Consider the following 16,998-nt stretch of genomic DNA (forward strand, 5'->3'; position numbering starts at 1 on the left):
ACGTAGTTACGGCCCTGCCAGCTGCCACAGTGCCGGGTGACTAGTTACTGGGGTCTCTCTGCTGCCGGGTGGCTAGTGGCAGTTACTGTGGTCTTTCTGCTGCCGGGTGACTAGTTACTGGGGTCTCTCTGCTGCCGGGTGACTAGTTACTGGGGTCTCTCTGCTGCCGGGTAGCTAGTTACTGGGGTCACTCTGCTGCCGGGTGGCTAGTGGCAGTTACTGGGGTCACTCTGCTGAGGGTGACTAGTTACTGGGGTCTCTCTGCTGCCGGGTGACTGGTGGCAGTTACTGGGGTCTCTCTGCTGCTGGGTGACTAGTTACTGGGGTCTCTCTGCTGCCGGGTAGCTAGTTACTGGGGTCACTCTGCTGCCGGGTGGCTAGTGGCAGTTACTGGGGTCACTCTGCTGAGGGTGACTAGTTACTTGGGTAACTCTGCTGCCGGGTGACTGGTGGCAGTTACTGGGGGCTCTCTGCTGCCGGGTGACTGGTGGCAGTTACTGGGGTCTCTCTGCTGCTGGGTGACTAGTTACTGGGGTCTCTCTGCTGCCGGGTGACTAGTTACTGGGGTCTCTCTGCTGCCGGGTGACTAGTTACTGGGGTCACTCTGCTGCCGGGTGACTAGTTACAGGGGTCTCTCTGCTGCCGGGTGACTAGTTACTGGGGTCTCTCTGCTGCCGGATGACTAGTTACTGGAGTCTCTCTGCTGCCGGGTGGCTAGTGGCAGTTACTGTGGTCTCTCTGCTGCTGGGTGACTAGTGGCAGTTACTGGGGTCTCTCTACTGCCGGGTGACTAGTTACTGGGGTCTCTCTGCTGCTGGGTGACTAGTTACTAGGGTCTCTCTGCTGCCGGGTGGCTAGTGTCAGTTACTGGGGTCTCTCTGCTGCCGGGTGGCTAGTGGCAGTTACTGGGGTCTCTCTGCTGCCGGGTGACTAGTTACTGGGGTCACTCTGCTGCCGGGTGACTAGTTACTGGGGTCTCTCTGCTGCCGGGTGACTAGTTACTGGAGTCTCTCTGCTGCCGGATGATTAGTGGCAGTTACTGTGGTCTCTCTGCTGCTGGGTGACTAGTGGCAGTTACTGGGGTCTCTCTACTGCCGGGTGACTAGTTACTGGGGTCACTCTGCTGCCGGGTGACTAGTTACTGGGGTCTCTCTGCTGCCGGGTGACTAGTTACTGGAGTCTCTCTGCTGCCGGATGATTAGTGGCAGTTACTGTGGTCTCTCTGCTGCTGGGTGACTAGTGGCAGTTACTGGGGTCTCTCTACTGCCGGGTGACTAGTCACTGGGGTCTCTCTGCTGCTGGGTGACTAGTTACTAGGGTCTCTCTGCTGCCGGGTGGCTAGTGTCAGTTACTGGGGTCTCTCTGCTGCTGGGTGACTAGTTACTAGGGTCTCTCTGCTGCCGGGTGGCTAGTGGCAGTTACTGGGGTCTCCCTGCTGCCGGATGGCTAGTTACTGGGGTCTCCTTGCTGCCAGGTGCTAGTTACTGGGGTCTCTCTGCTGCCGGGTGTTAGTTACTGGGGTCACTCTGCTGCCGGGTGACTAGTAGCAGTTACTGGGGTCACACTGCTGCCGGGTGACTAGTTACTGGGGTCTCTCTGCTGCCGGGTGACTAGTGGCAGTTACTGGGGTCACACTGCTGCCGGGTGACTAGTTACTGGGGTCTCTCTGTTGCCGGGTGGCTAGTGGCAGTTACTGGGGTCTCTCTGCTGTCGAGTGGCAGTTACTGGGGTCTCCTTGCTGCCGGGTGACTAGTTACTGGGGTCTCTCTGCTGCCGGGTGGCTAGTGGCAGTTACTGGGGTCTCTCTGCTGCCGGGTGACTAGTTACTGGGGTCTCTCTGCCGCTTGGTAATTAGTTACTGGGGTCTCTCTGCCGCTTGGAAACTAGTTACTGGGGTCTCTCTGCTGCCGGGTGACTAGTTACTGGGGTCTCTCTGTTGCCGGGTGGCTAGTGTCAGTTACTGGGGTCTCTCTGCTGCCGGGTGGCTAGTGTCAGTTACTGGGGTCTCTCTGCTGCCGGGTGACTAGTTACTGGGGTCTCTTTGCTGCCGGGTGACTAATTACTGGGGTCTCTCTGCTGCCAGGTGACTAGTGTCAGTTACTGAGGTCTCTCTGCTGCCGGGTGGCTAGTGGCAGTTACTGGGGTCTCTCTGCTGCCGGGTGACTAGTGGCAGTTACTGGGGTCTCTCTGCTGCTGGGTGCTAGTTACTGGGGGTCTCTCTGCTGCCGGGTGATAGTTACTGGGGTCACTCTGCTGCCAGGTGACTAGTGGCAGTTACTGGGGTCTCTCTGCTGCCGGGTGGCTAGTGGCAGTTACTGGGGGTCTCTCTGCTGCTGGGTGCTAGTTACTGGGGGTCTCTCTGCTGCCAGGTGACTAGTGGCAGTTACTGGGGTCTCTCAGCTGCCGGCTGTATACGGGATGGATCCAGAGGAGTATTTATACGTGCAGCATGGACAGACGCTCCTCAATGTGTTCCAGTAAGTCTCTGTCTGTCTGTCTGTCTGTCTGCCTGTATCTGTCTGTCTAGGGGCACATGCCTCTCTCTCTACACAGCACTGTTCACATTATATTCCTCATAGTATTATTATTATTATTTTATTAGCAGTTTCTTATATAGCAGCATATTCCGTTGCGCTTTACAATCAGAACAACAGTTATAGAACAAAACTGGGTAAAAACAAACAGATATAGAGGTAGGAGGGCCCTGCTCGCAAGCTTACACTCTATAGGTCTATCCACAGCTCATGTTATGCCACATTGTAGTGCCTCCAGTACACGTTATGCCTCATTGTAGTGCATCCAGCTCACGTTATGTCACATTGTAGTGCCTCCAGCTCACGTTATGTCACATTGTAGTGCCTCCAGCTCATGTTATGCCACATTGTAGTGCCTCCAGCTCACATTATATCACATTGTAGTGCCTCCAGCTCACGTTATGCCACATTGTAGTGCCTCCAGCTCACATTATACCACATTGTAGTGCCTCCAGCTCACGTTATGCCACATTGTAGTGCCTCCAGCTCACATTATGCAACATTGTAGTGCCTCCAGCTTACGTTATGCCACATTGTAGTGCCTCCAGCTCACATTATACCACATTGTAGTGCCTCCAGCACACGTTATGCAACATTGTAGTGCCTCCAGCTCATGTGATACCACATAGTAGTGCCTCCAGTTCATGTTATGCCACATTGTAGTGCCTCCAGCTCACGTTATGCCACATTGTAGTGCCTCCAGCTCACGTTATGCCACATTGTAGTGCCTCCAGCTCACGTTATGCCACATTGTAGTGCCTCCAGCTCACGTTATGCCACATTGTAGTGCCTCCAGCTCACGTTATGCCACATTGTAGTGCCTCCAGCTCACGTTATGCCACATTGTAGTGCCTCCAGCTCATGTTATGCCACATTGTAGTGCCTCCAGCTCACGTTATGCCACATTGTAGTGCCTCCAGCTCACGTTATGCCACATTGTAGTGCCTCCAGCTCACGTTATGCCACATTGTAGTGCCTCCAGCTCACGATATGCCACATTGTAGTGCCTCCATCTCACGTGATGCTACATTGTAGTGCCTCCAGCTCATGTTATTCCACATAGTAGTGCCTCCAGCTCACGTTATGCCACATTGTATTGCCTCCAGCTCACGTTATGCCACATTGTAGTGCCTCCAGCTCATGTTATGCCACATTGTAGTGCCTCCAGTACACGTTATGCCTCATTGTAGTGCCTCCAGCTCACGTTATGCCACATTGTAGTGCCTCCAGCTCACGATATGCCACATTGTAGTGCCTCCAGCTCACGTTATGCCACATTGTAGTGCCTCCAGCTCACGATATGCCACATTGTAGTGCCTCCATCTCACGTGATGCTACATTGTAGTGCCTCCAGCTCATGTTATTCCACATAGTAGTGCCTCCAGCTCACGTTATGCCACATTGTAGTGCCTCCAGCTCACGTTATGCCACATTGTAGTGCCTCCAGCTCACGTTAAGCAGTGATACCATTTTTGGGGTTATCACTGTTTAACCAATTTACCAATAGGTGCCACTGAGAAGTGATTTGTCGCGCAGTCACACCGGTATCGGAGGTTACTGCGTATCATAGGAAGTGGCAGGGACGGTGGTCTGAGGGCGAGCCTAGCTTTATATAAGACTGCGCAGGAGAAGAGGTTCTCACGCCGCACCCCAGCCCAGGTCAGGGAAGAAGCAGCCATCGGTGAGACCAGTGTCCTGTGACTGTCACATCACCTGGAATCTCTGCTTCCCGCCATTAGCCTATCAGTGTGGGAGGGAAAACTCATGCAAACATAGGGAGCATACAAACTCCACACAGATGGGCCAACGTTCATTCATCACCCCATTCACCTGTCACCTCTCTCGTTCCATGTACAGGAAATTCCCTCCTAGAGATGAGGAAACTCTGACCCCCGCCATGAGACTGCTGCAGAAGAAGAGACAGGCTGAGATCATGCAGAGAGTGCTGGAGGCTGAGAGAGCGGTAAGAGAGACGGATAATGAGGGGCGACACTGGGTGATCTCGCGGGCTGTATAATGTGTTGGTCCTATGTGTATTATGTATGCTGGCTGTACCACCATGCAATGCCCAGGAGCGGCGGCGGCGGAGCTACAGGTCAGTTCCAGGGTAACTGCCGGATGTATATAGGATTATACAGGGTGCACAGGTAACGGGAGCGGGGTCACAGGAGGTTATATAATAACTGGTCACCAGCCCCTCAACCTGACAGAACAACATAACAGCAATGTCAGCGCTGCCGGAACTGAGCAACACTTCAGTTGTTCTGTCAGGAGCCATCTAGTGGCCATCAGCCCCCATAGAGGTGAGGAGCAGCATTACCCTTTTATTATATAGGATCTGTCCTGTGTCCATCACGCGCAATGAGACCCCCCCCCCCCCCCCCTACACCAATGGCTACCAGCGCAGCGATGGCACAGACCGAGCTAAGGAGAACATGTCCCACAGGGGCGCTCTTAACAGTGACAAGATGGCGCAGCACCTGTGCAGAAGACCAGACGGCGGCCATCTTGGTAAAGGACTTGATACCTCCCCGAAGGAGCATCACAGAGATTGCGCAGCAGAACTCTCCAGGGTGTAACGCTCATAATACCCTCTGTGGGGCTGATCTCTGCTCACTTCCTGGCTACAGCCAATCACCTGCACCCGGTCATGGGGGTATATAAGGCACCCGGTCATGGGGGTATATAGGCCACTGCTACCTGTCGGTATAAAAGACACCTGGTCATAGGGGTATATAAGGCACCCGGTCATGGGGGTATATAGGCCACTGCTACCTGTCGGTATAAAAGACACCCGGTCATGGGGGTATATAAGGCACCCGGTCATGGGGGTATATAGGCCACTGCTACCTGTCGGTATAAAAGACACCTGGTCATTTCGAGGAGAAGCAAATTCCCTTAGGAGGTAGAAAGAAAGTTTCTAATTTGGAGATATTGGTAGAAATATAAAGCGGGAAGCGAGTGTTTCTCTGGAGTTCCCAAAACGAAAGTGCTATATTGCTGCAAAGTATGTGGTGAAAACTGGTGATGCCGATCTCTGTCCAGTTTGAGGCCATACAATGGGAACGACCTGGAGGGAAGGAGGGATGATTCCATATGGGTGTAAGAGCAGAGGGGTAGGGGGCTAAAGAAAGTCCTGTACTGAAAGTGTGAGAGAGACTGTAGGCACTAGTGAGTGACACTAAGGTGACAAGGTTTCTCCACAGTATGGACAATACGTGTTAGAAGTTCCCTGCCTGAGGGAGTTGTAATGGCGGACTCGGTCATTGCCTATAAGAATGGGTTAGATACATTCCTAGTGGATAAAGATATTCAGGGTTATGGGGCATAGATCATGCATTATAGTAACGGACGACTTTAGAACTAGTTAAAAATAAGAATTTACTTACCGATAATTCTATTTCTCGTAGTCCGTAGTGGATGCTGGGGACTCCGAAAGGACCATGGGGAATAGCGGCTCCGCAGGAGACTGGGCACAAAAGTAAAAGCTTTAGGACTACCTGGTGTGCACTGGCTCCTCCCCCCATGACCCTCCTCCAAGCCTCAGTTAGGATACTGTGCCCGGACGAGCGTACACAATAAGGAAGGATTTTGAATCCCGGGTAAGACTCATACCAGCCACACCAATCACACCGTACAACCTGTGATCTGAACCCAGTTAACAGCATGATAACAGAAGGAGCCTCTGAAAAGATGGCTCACAACAACAATAACCCGATTTTTGTAACAATAACTATGTACAAGTATTGCAGACAATCCGCACTTGGGATGGGCGCCCAGCATCCACTACGGACTACGAGAAATAGAATTATCGGTAAGTAAATTCTTATTTTCTCTGACGTCCTAGTGGATGCTGGGGACTCCGAAAGGACCATGGGGATTATACCAAAGCTCCCAAACGGGCGGGAGAGTGCGGATGACTCTGCAGCACCGAATGAGAGAACTCCAGGTCCTCCTCAGCCAGGGTATCAAATTTGTAGAATTTAGCAAACGTATTTGCTCCTGACCAAGTAGCTGCTCGGCAAAGTTGTAAAGCCGAGACCCCTCGGGCAGCCGCCCAAGATGAGCCCACCTTCCTTGTGGAATGGGCTTTTACAGATTTTGGCTGTGGCAGGCCTGCCACAGAATGTGCAAGCTGAATTGTACTACAAATCCAACGAGCAATAGTCTGCTTAGAAGCAGGAGCACCCAGCTTGTTGGGTGCATACAGGATAAACAGCGAGTCAGATTTTCTGACTCCAGCCGTCCTGGAAACATATATTTTCAGGGCCCTGACAACGTCTAGCAACTTGGAGTCCTCCAAGTCCCTAGTAGCCGCAGGCACCACAATAGGTTGGTTCAGGTGAAACGCTGAAACCACCTTAGGGAGAAACTGAGGACGAGTCCTCAATTCCGCCCTGTCCGAATGGAAAATCAGATAAGGGCTTTTACAGGATAAAGCCGCCAATTCTGACACGCGCCTGGCCCAGGCCAGGGCCAACAGCATGACCACTTTCCATGTGAGATATTTTAACTCCACAGATTTAAGTGGTTCAAACCAATGTGACTTTTTGGAACCCAAAAACTACATTGAGATCCCAAGGTGCCACTGGAGGCACAAAAGGAGGCTGTATATGCAGTACCCCTTTTACAACGTCTGAACTTCAGGGACTGAAGCTAGTTCTTTTTGGAAGAAAATTGACAGGGCCGAAATTTGAACCTTAATGGACCCCAATTTCAGGCCCATAGACACTCCTGTTTGCAGGAAATGTAGGAATCGACCCAGTTGAATTTCCTCCGTCGGGCCTTACTGGCCTCGCACCACGCAACATATTTTCGCCAAATGCGGTGATAATGTTTTGCGGTTACATCCTTCCTGGCTTTGATCAGGATAGGGATGACCTCATCCGGAATGCCTTTTTTTTCTTTCAGGATCCGGCGTTCAACCGCCATGCCGTCAAACGCAGTCGCGGTAAGTCTTGGAACAGACAGGGTCCTTGCTGAAGCAGGTCCCTTCTTAGAGGTAGAGGCCACGGATCCTCCGTGAGCATCTTTTGAAGTTCCGGTTACCAAGTCCTTCTTGGCCAATCCGGAGCCACGAATATAGTGCTTACTCCTCTCCATCTTATCAATCTCAGTACCTTGGGTATGAGAGGCAGATGAGGGAACACATACACTGACTGGTACACCCACGGTGTTACCAGAGCGTCTACAGCTATTGCCTGAGGGTCCCTTGACCTGGCGCAATACCTGTCGAGTTTTTCCCAACAGTTTATAATCATGTGGAAGACTTCTGGGTGAAGTCCCCACTCTCCCGGGTGGAGGTCGTGTCCCGGAATTGCTGACAGTGCTATCACATGATTTTCCGCCCAGCGAAGAATCCTTGCAGCTTCTGCCATTGCCCTCCTGCTTCTTGTGCCACCCTGTCTGTTTACGTGGGTGACTGCCGTGATGTTGTCCGACTGGATCAACACCGGCTGACCTTGAAGCAGAGGTCTTGCTAAGCTTAGAGCATTGTAAATGGCCCTTAGCTTCAGGATATTTATGTGAAGTGATGTCTCCAGGCTTGACCATAAGCCCTGGAAATTCCTTCCCTGTGTGACTGCTCCCCAGCCTCGCAGGCTGGCATCCGTGGTCACCAGAACCCAGTCCTGAATGCCGAATCTGCGGCCCTCTAGAAGATGAGCACTCTGCAACCACCACAGGAGGGACACCCTTGTCCTTGGTGACAGGGTTATCCGCTGATGCATCTGAAGATGCGACCCGGACCATTTGTCCAGCAGGTCCCACTGGAAAGTTCTTGCGTGGAATCTGCCGAATGGGATTGCTTCGTAGGAAGCCACCATTTTTTTCAGAACCCTTGTGCATTGATGCACTGAGACTTGGCTCGGTTTTAGGAGGTTCCTGACTAGCTCGGATAACTCCCTGGCTTTCTCCTCCGGGAGAAACACCTTTTTCTGGACTGTGTCCAGGATCATCCCTAGGAACAGAAGACGAGTCGTCGGAACCAGCTGCGATTTTGGAATATTGAGAATCCAATCGTGCTGCCGCAACACTACCTGAGATAGTGCTACACCGACCTCCAACTGTTCCCTGGATCTTACCCTTATCAGGGAATCGTCCAAGTAAGGGATAACTAAAATTCCCTTCCTTCGAAGGAATATCATCATTTCGGCCATTACCTTGGTAAAGACCCGGGGTGCCGTGGACCATCCATACGGCAGCGTCTGAACTGATAATGACAGTTCTGTACCATAAACCTGAGGTACCCTTGGTGAGAAGGGTAAATTGGGACATGAAGGTAAGCATCCTTGATGTCCCGAGACATCATGTAGTCCCCTTCTTCCAGGTTCGCAATCACTGCTCTGAGTGACTCAATCTTGAATTTGAACCTCTGTATGTAAGTGTTCAAAGATTTTAGATTTAGAATCGGTCTCACCGAGCCGTCCGGCTTCGGTACCACAACAGTGTGGAATAATACCCCGTTCCCTGTTGCAGGAGGGGTACCTTGATTATCACCTGCTGGGAATACAGCTTGTGAATGGCTTCCAAAACTGTCTCCCTGTCAGAAGGAGACATCGGTAAAGCCGACTTTAGGAAACGGCGAGGGGGAGACGTCTCGAATTCCAATTTGTACCCCTGAGATATCACCTGAAGGATCCAGGGGTCTACTTGCGAGTGAGCCCACTGCGCGCTGAAATTCATTGAGACGGGCCCCCCACCGTGCCTGATTCTGCTTGTAAAGCCCCAGCGTCATACTGAGGGCTTGGCAGAGGCGGGAGAGGGTTTCTGTTCCTGGGAACTGGCTGATTTCTGCAGCCTTTTTCCTCTCCCTCTGTCACGGGGCAGAAATGAGGAACCTTTTGCCCGCTTGTCCACGAAAAGACTGCGCCTGATAATACGGCGTCTTCTCATGATGAGAGGTGACCTGGGGTACAACTACAAACGTGGATTTCCCAGCTGTTGCCGTGGCCACCAGGTCTGAAAGACCGACCCCAAATAACTCCTCCCCTTAATAAGGCAATACTTCCAAATGCCGTTTGGAATACGCATCACCTGACCACTGTCGTGTCCATAACCCTCTACTGGTAGAAATGGACAACGCACTTAGACTTGATGCCAGTCGGCAAATATTCCGCTGTGCATCACGCATATATAGAAATGCATCTTTCAAATGCTCTATAGGCAATAATATACTGTCCCTATCTAGGGTATCAATATTTTCAGTCAGGGAATCCGACCACGACAACCCAGCACTGCACATCCAGGCTGAGGCGATTGCTGGTCGCAGTATAACACCAGTATGTGTGTAAATACATTTTAGGATACCCTCCTGCTTTCTATCAGCAGGATCCTTAAGGGCGGCCATCTCAGGAGAGGGTAGAGCCCTTGTTCTTACAAGCGTGTGAGCGCTTTATCCCCCCTAGGGGGTGTTTCCCAACGCACCCTAACCTCTGGCGGGAAAGGATATAATGCCAATAACATTTTAGAAATTATCAGTTGTTATCGGGGGAAACCCACGCTTCATCACACACCTCATTTAATTTCTCAGATTCAGGAAAACTACAGGTAGTTTTTCCTCACTGAACATAATACCCCTTTTTGGTGGTACTCGTATTATCAGAAATGTGTAAAACATTTTTCATTGCCTCAATCATGTAACGTGTGGCCCTACTGGAAGTCACATTTGTCTCTTCACCGTCGACACTGGAGTCAGTATCCGTGTCGGCGTCTATATCTGCCATCTGAGGTAACGGGCGCTTTAGAGCCCCTGACGGCCTATGAGACGTCTGGACAGGCACAAGCTGAGTAGCCGGCTGTCTCATGTCAACCACTGTCTTTTATACAGAGCTGACACTGTCACGTAATTCCTTCCAACAGTTCATCCTCTCAGGTGTCGACCCCCTAGGGGGTGACATCACTATTACAGGCAATCTGCTCCGTCTCCACATCATTTTTCTCCTCATACATGTCGACACAAATGTACCGACACACAGCACACACACAGGGAATGCTCTGATAGAGGACAGGACCCCACTAGCCCTTTGGGGAGACAGAGGGAGAGTTTGCCAGCACACACCAGAGCGATATATATATACAGGGATAACCTTATATAAGTGTTTTTCCCCTTATAGCTGCTGTATTGTTAATAATACTGCGCCTAATTAGTGCCCCCCTCTCTTTTTTAACCCTTTCTGTAGTGTAGTGACTGCAGGGGAGAGCCAGGGAGCTTCCCTCCAACTGAGCTGTGAGGGAAAATGGCGCCAGTGTGCTGAGGAGATAGGCTCCGCCCCTTTTTCGCGGACTTTTCTCCTGCTTTTTTATGGATTCTGGCAGGGGTTAAAATTCATCCATATAGCCCTGGGGGCTATATGTGATGTATTTTCGCCAGCCAAGGTGTTTTTATTGCTGCTCAGGGCGCCCCCCCCTAGCGCCCTGCACCCTCAGTGACCGAAGTGTGAAGTGTGCTGAGGAGCAATGGCGCACAGCTGCAGTGCTGTGCGCTACCTTGGTGAAGACAGGACGTCTTCTGCCGCCGATTTTCCGGACCTCTTCTGTCTTCTGGCTCTGTAAGGGGGCCGGCGGCGCGGCTCTGGGACCCATCCAGGCTGGGCCTGTGATCGTCCCTCTGGAGCTAATGTCCAGTAGCCTAAGAAGCCCAATCCACTCTGCACGCAGGTGAGTTCGCTTCTTCTCCCCTTAGTCCCTCGATGCAGTGAGCCTGTTGCCAGCAGGTCTCACTGAAAATAAAAAACCTAAAACTAAACTTTTCACTAAGCAGCTCAGGAGAGCCACCTAGTGTGCACCCTTCTCGTTCGGGCACAAAAATCTAACTGAGGCTTGGAGGAGGGTCATGGGGGGAGGAGCCAGTGCACACCAGGTAGTCTTAAAGCTTTTACTTTTGTGCCCAGTCTCCTGCGGAGCCGCTATTCCCCATGGTCCTTTCGGAGTCCCCAGCATCCACTAGGACGTCAGAGAAATTAGTCCTGAAAATAATACAGCGTAGGAGAACACAAATAGGTTGAAATCGATGTACAAATTGTCTTATTTGAACCTCAGAAACGATGTCATGGGGGTATATAAGGCAGGGACGTGCAGTGAGGTAAATGGTTCAGGAGGCACTGTCTAGTACCAGAGCCAGATTTACACACAATATATGAGCCCAAGGGTTCATGCAGCGGTATATACATGTGGGCATTATACACAGGGGCAGCGTTATATACATGTGGGCATTATACACAGGGGCAGCGATATATACATGTGGGCATTATACACAGGGGCAGCGATATATACATGTGGGCATTATACACAGGGGCAGCGATATATACATGTGGGCATTATACACAGGGGCAGCGATATATACATGTGGGCATTATAAACAGGGGCAATGGTATATACATGTGGGCATTATACACAGGGGCAGCGGTATATATATGTGCGTATTATACACAGGTGCAGCGGTATATACATGTGGGCATTATACACAGGGGCAGCGGTATATACATGTGGGCATTGTACACAGGGGCAGCGGTATATTCATGTGGGCATTATACACAGGTGCAGCGGTATATACATGTGGGCATTATACACAGGTGCAGCGGTATATACATGTGGACATTATACACAGGGGCAGCGGTATGTACATGTGGACATTATACACAGGGGCAGCGGTATATACATGTGGGTATTATACACAGGTGCAGCGGTATATAAATGTGGGCATTATACACAGGTGCTGCATTATATACATGTGGACATTATACACAGGTGCAACGGTATATACATGTGGGCATTATACACAGGGGCAGCGGTATATATATGTGCGTATTATACACAGGTGCAGCGGTATATACATGTGGGCATTATACACAGGGGCAGCGGTATATACATGTGGGCATTGTACACAGGGGCAGCGGTATATTCATGTGGGCATTATACACAGGTGCAGCGGTATATACATGTGGGCATTATACACAGGGGCAGCGGTATATACATGTGGACATTATACACAGGGGCAGCGGTATATACATGTGGGTATTATACACAGGTGCAGCGGTATATAAATGTGGGCATTATACACAGGTGCTGCATTATATACATGTGGACATTATACACAGGTGCAACGGTATATACATGTGGGCATTATACACTGGGGCAGCGGTATATACATGTGGGTATTATACAAAGGTGCAGCGGTATATAAATGTGGGCATTATACACAGGTGCAGTGGTATATACATGTGGACATTATACACAGGTGCAGCGGTATATACATGTGGACATTATACACAGGTGCAGCGGTATATACATGTGGGTATTATACAAAGGTGCAGCGGTATATAAATGTGGGCATTATACACAGGTGCAGTGGTATATACATGTGGGCGTTATACATAGGTGCAGCGGTATATACATGTGGGCATTATACACTGGGGCAGCTGTATATACATGTGAGTATTATACAAAGGTGCAGCGGTATATAAATGTGGGCATTATACACAGGTGCAGTGGTATATACATGTGGACATTATACACAGGTGCAGCGGTATATACATGTGGGCGTTATACACAGGGGCAGCGGTATATAAATGTGGGCATTATACACAGGGGCAGCGGTATATGCATGTGGGTATTATACAAAGGTGCAGCGGTATATAAATGTGGGCATCATACACAGGGGCAGAGGTATATACATGTGGGTATTATATACAGGTGCAGCGGTATATAAATGTGGGCATTATACACAGGGGCAGCGGTATATACATGTGGGCATTATACATAGGTGCAGCGGTATATACATGTGGGCATTATACACAGGTGCAGCGGTATATACATGTGGGCATTATACACAGGTGCAGCGGTATATACATGTGGGCATTATACACAGGTGCAGCGGTATATACATGTGGGCATTATACACAGGTGCAGTGGTATATACTTATAGGAACTATACACTGGTGCAGCGGTATATACATGTGGGCATTATACACAGGTGCAGCGGTATATACATGTGAGCATTATACACGGGGCAGTGGTATATACATGTGGGCATTATACACAGGTGCAGCGTTATATACATGTGGGCATTATACACAGGGGCAGCGGTATATACATGTGGGCATTATACACAGGGGCAGCGGTATATACATGTGGGCATTATACACAGGGGCAGTGGTATATACATGTGGGCATTATACATAGGTGCAGCGGTATATACATGTGGGCATTATACACAGGTGCAGCGGTATATAAATGTGGGCATTATACACAGGTGCAGCAGTATATATATGTGGGCATTATACACAGGTGCAGCAGTATATACATGTGGGCATTATACACAGGGGCAGTGGTATATACATGTGGGCATTATATACACAGGTGCAGCGGTATATAAATGTGGGCATTATACACAGGTGCAGCAGTATATATATGTGGTCATTATACACAGGTGCAGCAGTATATACATGTGGGCATTATACACAGGTGCAGCGGTATATACATGTGGTCATTATATACAGGTGCAGCGGTATATACATGTGGGTATTATACACAGGTGCAGCGGTATATACTGCTGGAGATTTGGTGAGGTTTGATCAGAGATTTGGGAATAAGGTAGGTGGTGTGTGTGTGTGTGTTTACCGCTGGGTTTTTGCCGCCGAGGGTATACCCTATTGAAGCCTGTGGGCTTCTTCCCACCGACTGCCGCCACTTCTGCCGCTCCGCGCCGCCGCCGGGCAGCGAAGAATCTAATGAAGAAAGTGATCACACCGGCGATCGCAAGAAGATTGACAGGCAGAAGGCGTTCGTGGGCGGCAACTCACCGTTTTCAGGCAGTGTCCGAAGAAACGCGGGCGTGCCCAGCCGTTCTGGAGGAGGATTCCTGATCATCTCAGCGGCTGAGCAAGTCCTGTGGTGTGCAGAAACTGCCCAGCCGATCGCACCCCTGGACAGCGATTACCCCCTCTGTAGGCGGCGATTACCTGGTCGCAGCAGTGCAAAAAACCGCCTGCGTGTGACCAGGTCTGAATTAGGCCCATTGTGCACTTGTGTATTGTGCAGGGGCTCCGCATCTGTCACAGGGTAAATCTGCACTTGAGTGTCAGCTCTTGTGCTGCTTGATATGAGCAGAAACACAGCATCACAGTACAGTACATGATCCGGACCTCCGACTGCTGTAACGCCCCAATCTATTCTCATTCTCCGGGAGTTCCCTGCTGTAACGCCCCAATCTATTCTCATTCTCCGGGAATTCCCTGCTGTAACGCCCCAATCTATTCTTATTCTCCAGGAATTCCCTGCTGTAACGCCCCAATCTATTCTCATTCTCCGGGAATTCCCTGCTGTAACGCCCCAATCTATTCTCATTCTCCGGGAATTCCCTGCTGTAACGCCCCAATCTATTCTTATTCTCCAGGAATTCCCTGCTGTAACGCCCCAATCTATTCTCATTCTCCGGGAATTCCCTGCTGTAACGCCCCCAATCTATTCTTATTCTCCGGGAATTCCCTGCTGTAACGCCCCAATCTATTCTCATTCTCCGGGAATTCCCTGCTGTAACGCCCCAATCTATTCTTATTCTCCGGGAATTGCCTGCTGTAACGCCCCAATCTATTCTCATTCTCCGGGAATTCCCTGCTGTAACGCCCCAATCTATTCTCATTCTCCGGGAATTCCCTGCTGTAACGCCCCAATCTATTCTCATTCTCCGGGAATTCCCTGCTGTAACGCCCCAATCTATTCTCATTCTCCAGGAATCCCTGCTGTAACGCCCCAATCTATTCTCATTCTCCGGGAATTCCCTGCTGTAACGCCCCACTCTATTCTCATTCTCCGTGAATTCCCTGCTGTAACGCCCCAGTCTATTTTCATTCTCCGTGAATTCCCTGCTATAACGCCCCAATCTATTCTTATTCTCCGGGAATTCCCTGCTGTAACGCCCCAATCTATTCTTATTCTCCGGGAATTCCCTGCTGTAACGCCCCAATCTATTCTTATTCTCCGGGAATTCCCTGCTGTAACGTCCCAATCTATTCTTATTCTCCGGGAATCCCTGCTGTAACGCCCCAATCTATTCTCATTCTCCAGGAATTCCCTGCTGTAACGCCCCAATCTATTCTCATTCTCCAGGAATTCCCTGCTGTAACGCCCCAATCTATTCTCATTCTCCGGGAATTCCCTGCTGTAACGCCCCAATCTATTCTTATTCTCTGGGAATTCCCTGCTGTAACGCCCCAATCTATTCTTATTCTCCAGGAATTCCCTGCTGTAACGCCCCAATCTATTCTCATTCTACGGGAATTCCCTGCTGTAACGCCCCAATCTATTCTTATTCTCCAGGAATTCCCTGCTGTAACGCCCCAATCTATTCTCATTCTACGGGAATTCCCTGCTGTAACGCCCCAATCTATTCTCATTCTCCGGGAATCCCTGCTGTAACGCCCCAATCTATTCTCATTCTCCGGGAATCCCCTGCTGTAACGCCCCAATCTATTCTCATTCTCCGGGAATTCCCTGCTGTAATGCCCCAATCTATTCTCATTCTCCGTGAATTCCCTGCTGTAACGCCCCAGTTTATTTTCATTCTCAGTGAATTCCCTGCTGTAACGCCCCAATCTATTCTTATTCTCCGGCAATTCCCTGCTGTAATGCCCCAATCTATTCTTATTCTCCAGGAATTCCCTGCTGTAACGCCCCAATCTATTCTTATTCTCCGGGAGTTCCCTGCTGTAATGCCCCAATCTATTCTTATTCTCCGGGAGTTCCCTGCTGTAACGCCCCAATCTATTCTCATTCTCCGGGAATTCCCTGCTGTAACGCCCCAATCTATTCTCATTCTCCGGGAATTCCCTGCTGCAACGCCCCAATCTATTCTCATTCTACGGGAATTCCCTGCTGTAACGCCCCAATCTATTCTCATTCTCCGGGAATCCCTGCTGTAACGCCCCAATCTATTCTCATTCTCCGTGAATTCCCTGCTGTAACGCCCCAATCTATTCTCATTCTCCGGGAATTCCCTGCTGTAACGCCCCAATCTATTCTCATTCTCCGGGAATTCCCTGCTGTAACGCCCCAATCTATTCTCATTCTCCGGGAATTCCCTGCTGTAACGCCCCAATCTATTCTTATTCTCCAGGAATTCCCTGCTGTAACGCCCCAATCTATTCTCATTCTCCAGGAATTCCCTGCTGTAACGCCCCAATCTATTCTCATTCTACGGGAATTCCCTGCTGTAACGCCCCAATCTATTCTCATTCTCCGGGAATCCCTGCTGTAACGCCCCAATCTATTCTCATTCTCCGGGAATCCCCTGCTGTAACGCCCCAATCTATTCTCATTCTCCGGGAATTCCCTGCTGTAACGCCCCAATCTATTCTTATTCTCCGTGAATTCCCTGCTGTAACGCCCCAGTCTATTTTCATTCTCCGTGAATTCCCTGCTGTAACGCCCCAATCTATTCTTATTCTCCGGCAATTCCCTGCTGTAA

The 16,998-nt window shown here is 50.2% G+C and overlaps 1 protein-coding gene across 1 annotated transcript in view; it reads left to right on the forward strand.

Annotated features, from left to right (window-relative positions):
* The first annotated feature begins 227 nt into the window (after positions 1-227).
* The window catches only part of CCDC42 (coiled-coil domain containing 42), a 35,196-nt gene continuing 18,425 nt past the window's right edge, over positions 228-16,998 (forward strand). The window contains exons 1-2 of the mRNA XM_063935487.1: positions 228-2,477; positions 4,392-4,497. Of these exons, the coding sequence (XP_063791557.1) occupies positions 2,419-2,477; positions 4,392-4,497 (165 nt within the window). The 5' untranslated portion in view covers positions 228-2,418. The remainder of the gene's footprint in view (positions 2,478-4,391; positions 4,498-16,998) is intronic.

This window comes from Pseudophryne corroboree, chromosome 7, assembly GCF_028390025.1.
Source record: "Pseudophryne corroboree isolate aPseCor3 chromosome 7, aPseCor3.hap2, whole genome shotgun sequence".
Lineage (NCBI taxonomy): Eukaryota > Metazoa > Chordata > Amphibia > Anura > Myobatrachidae > Pseudophryne > Pseudophryne corroboree.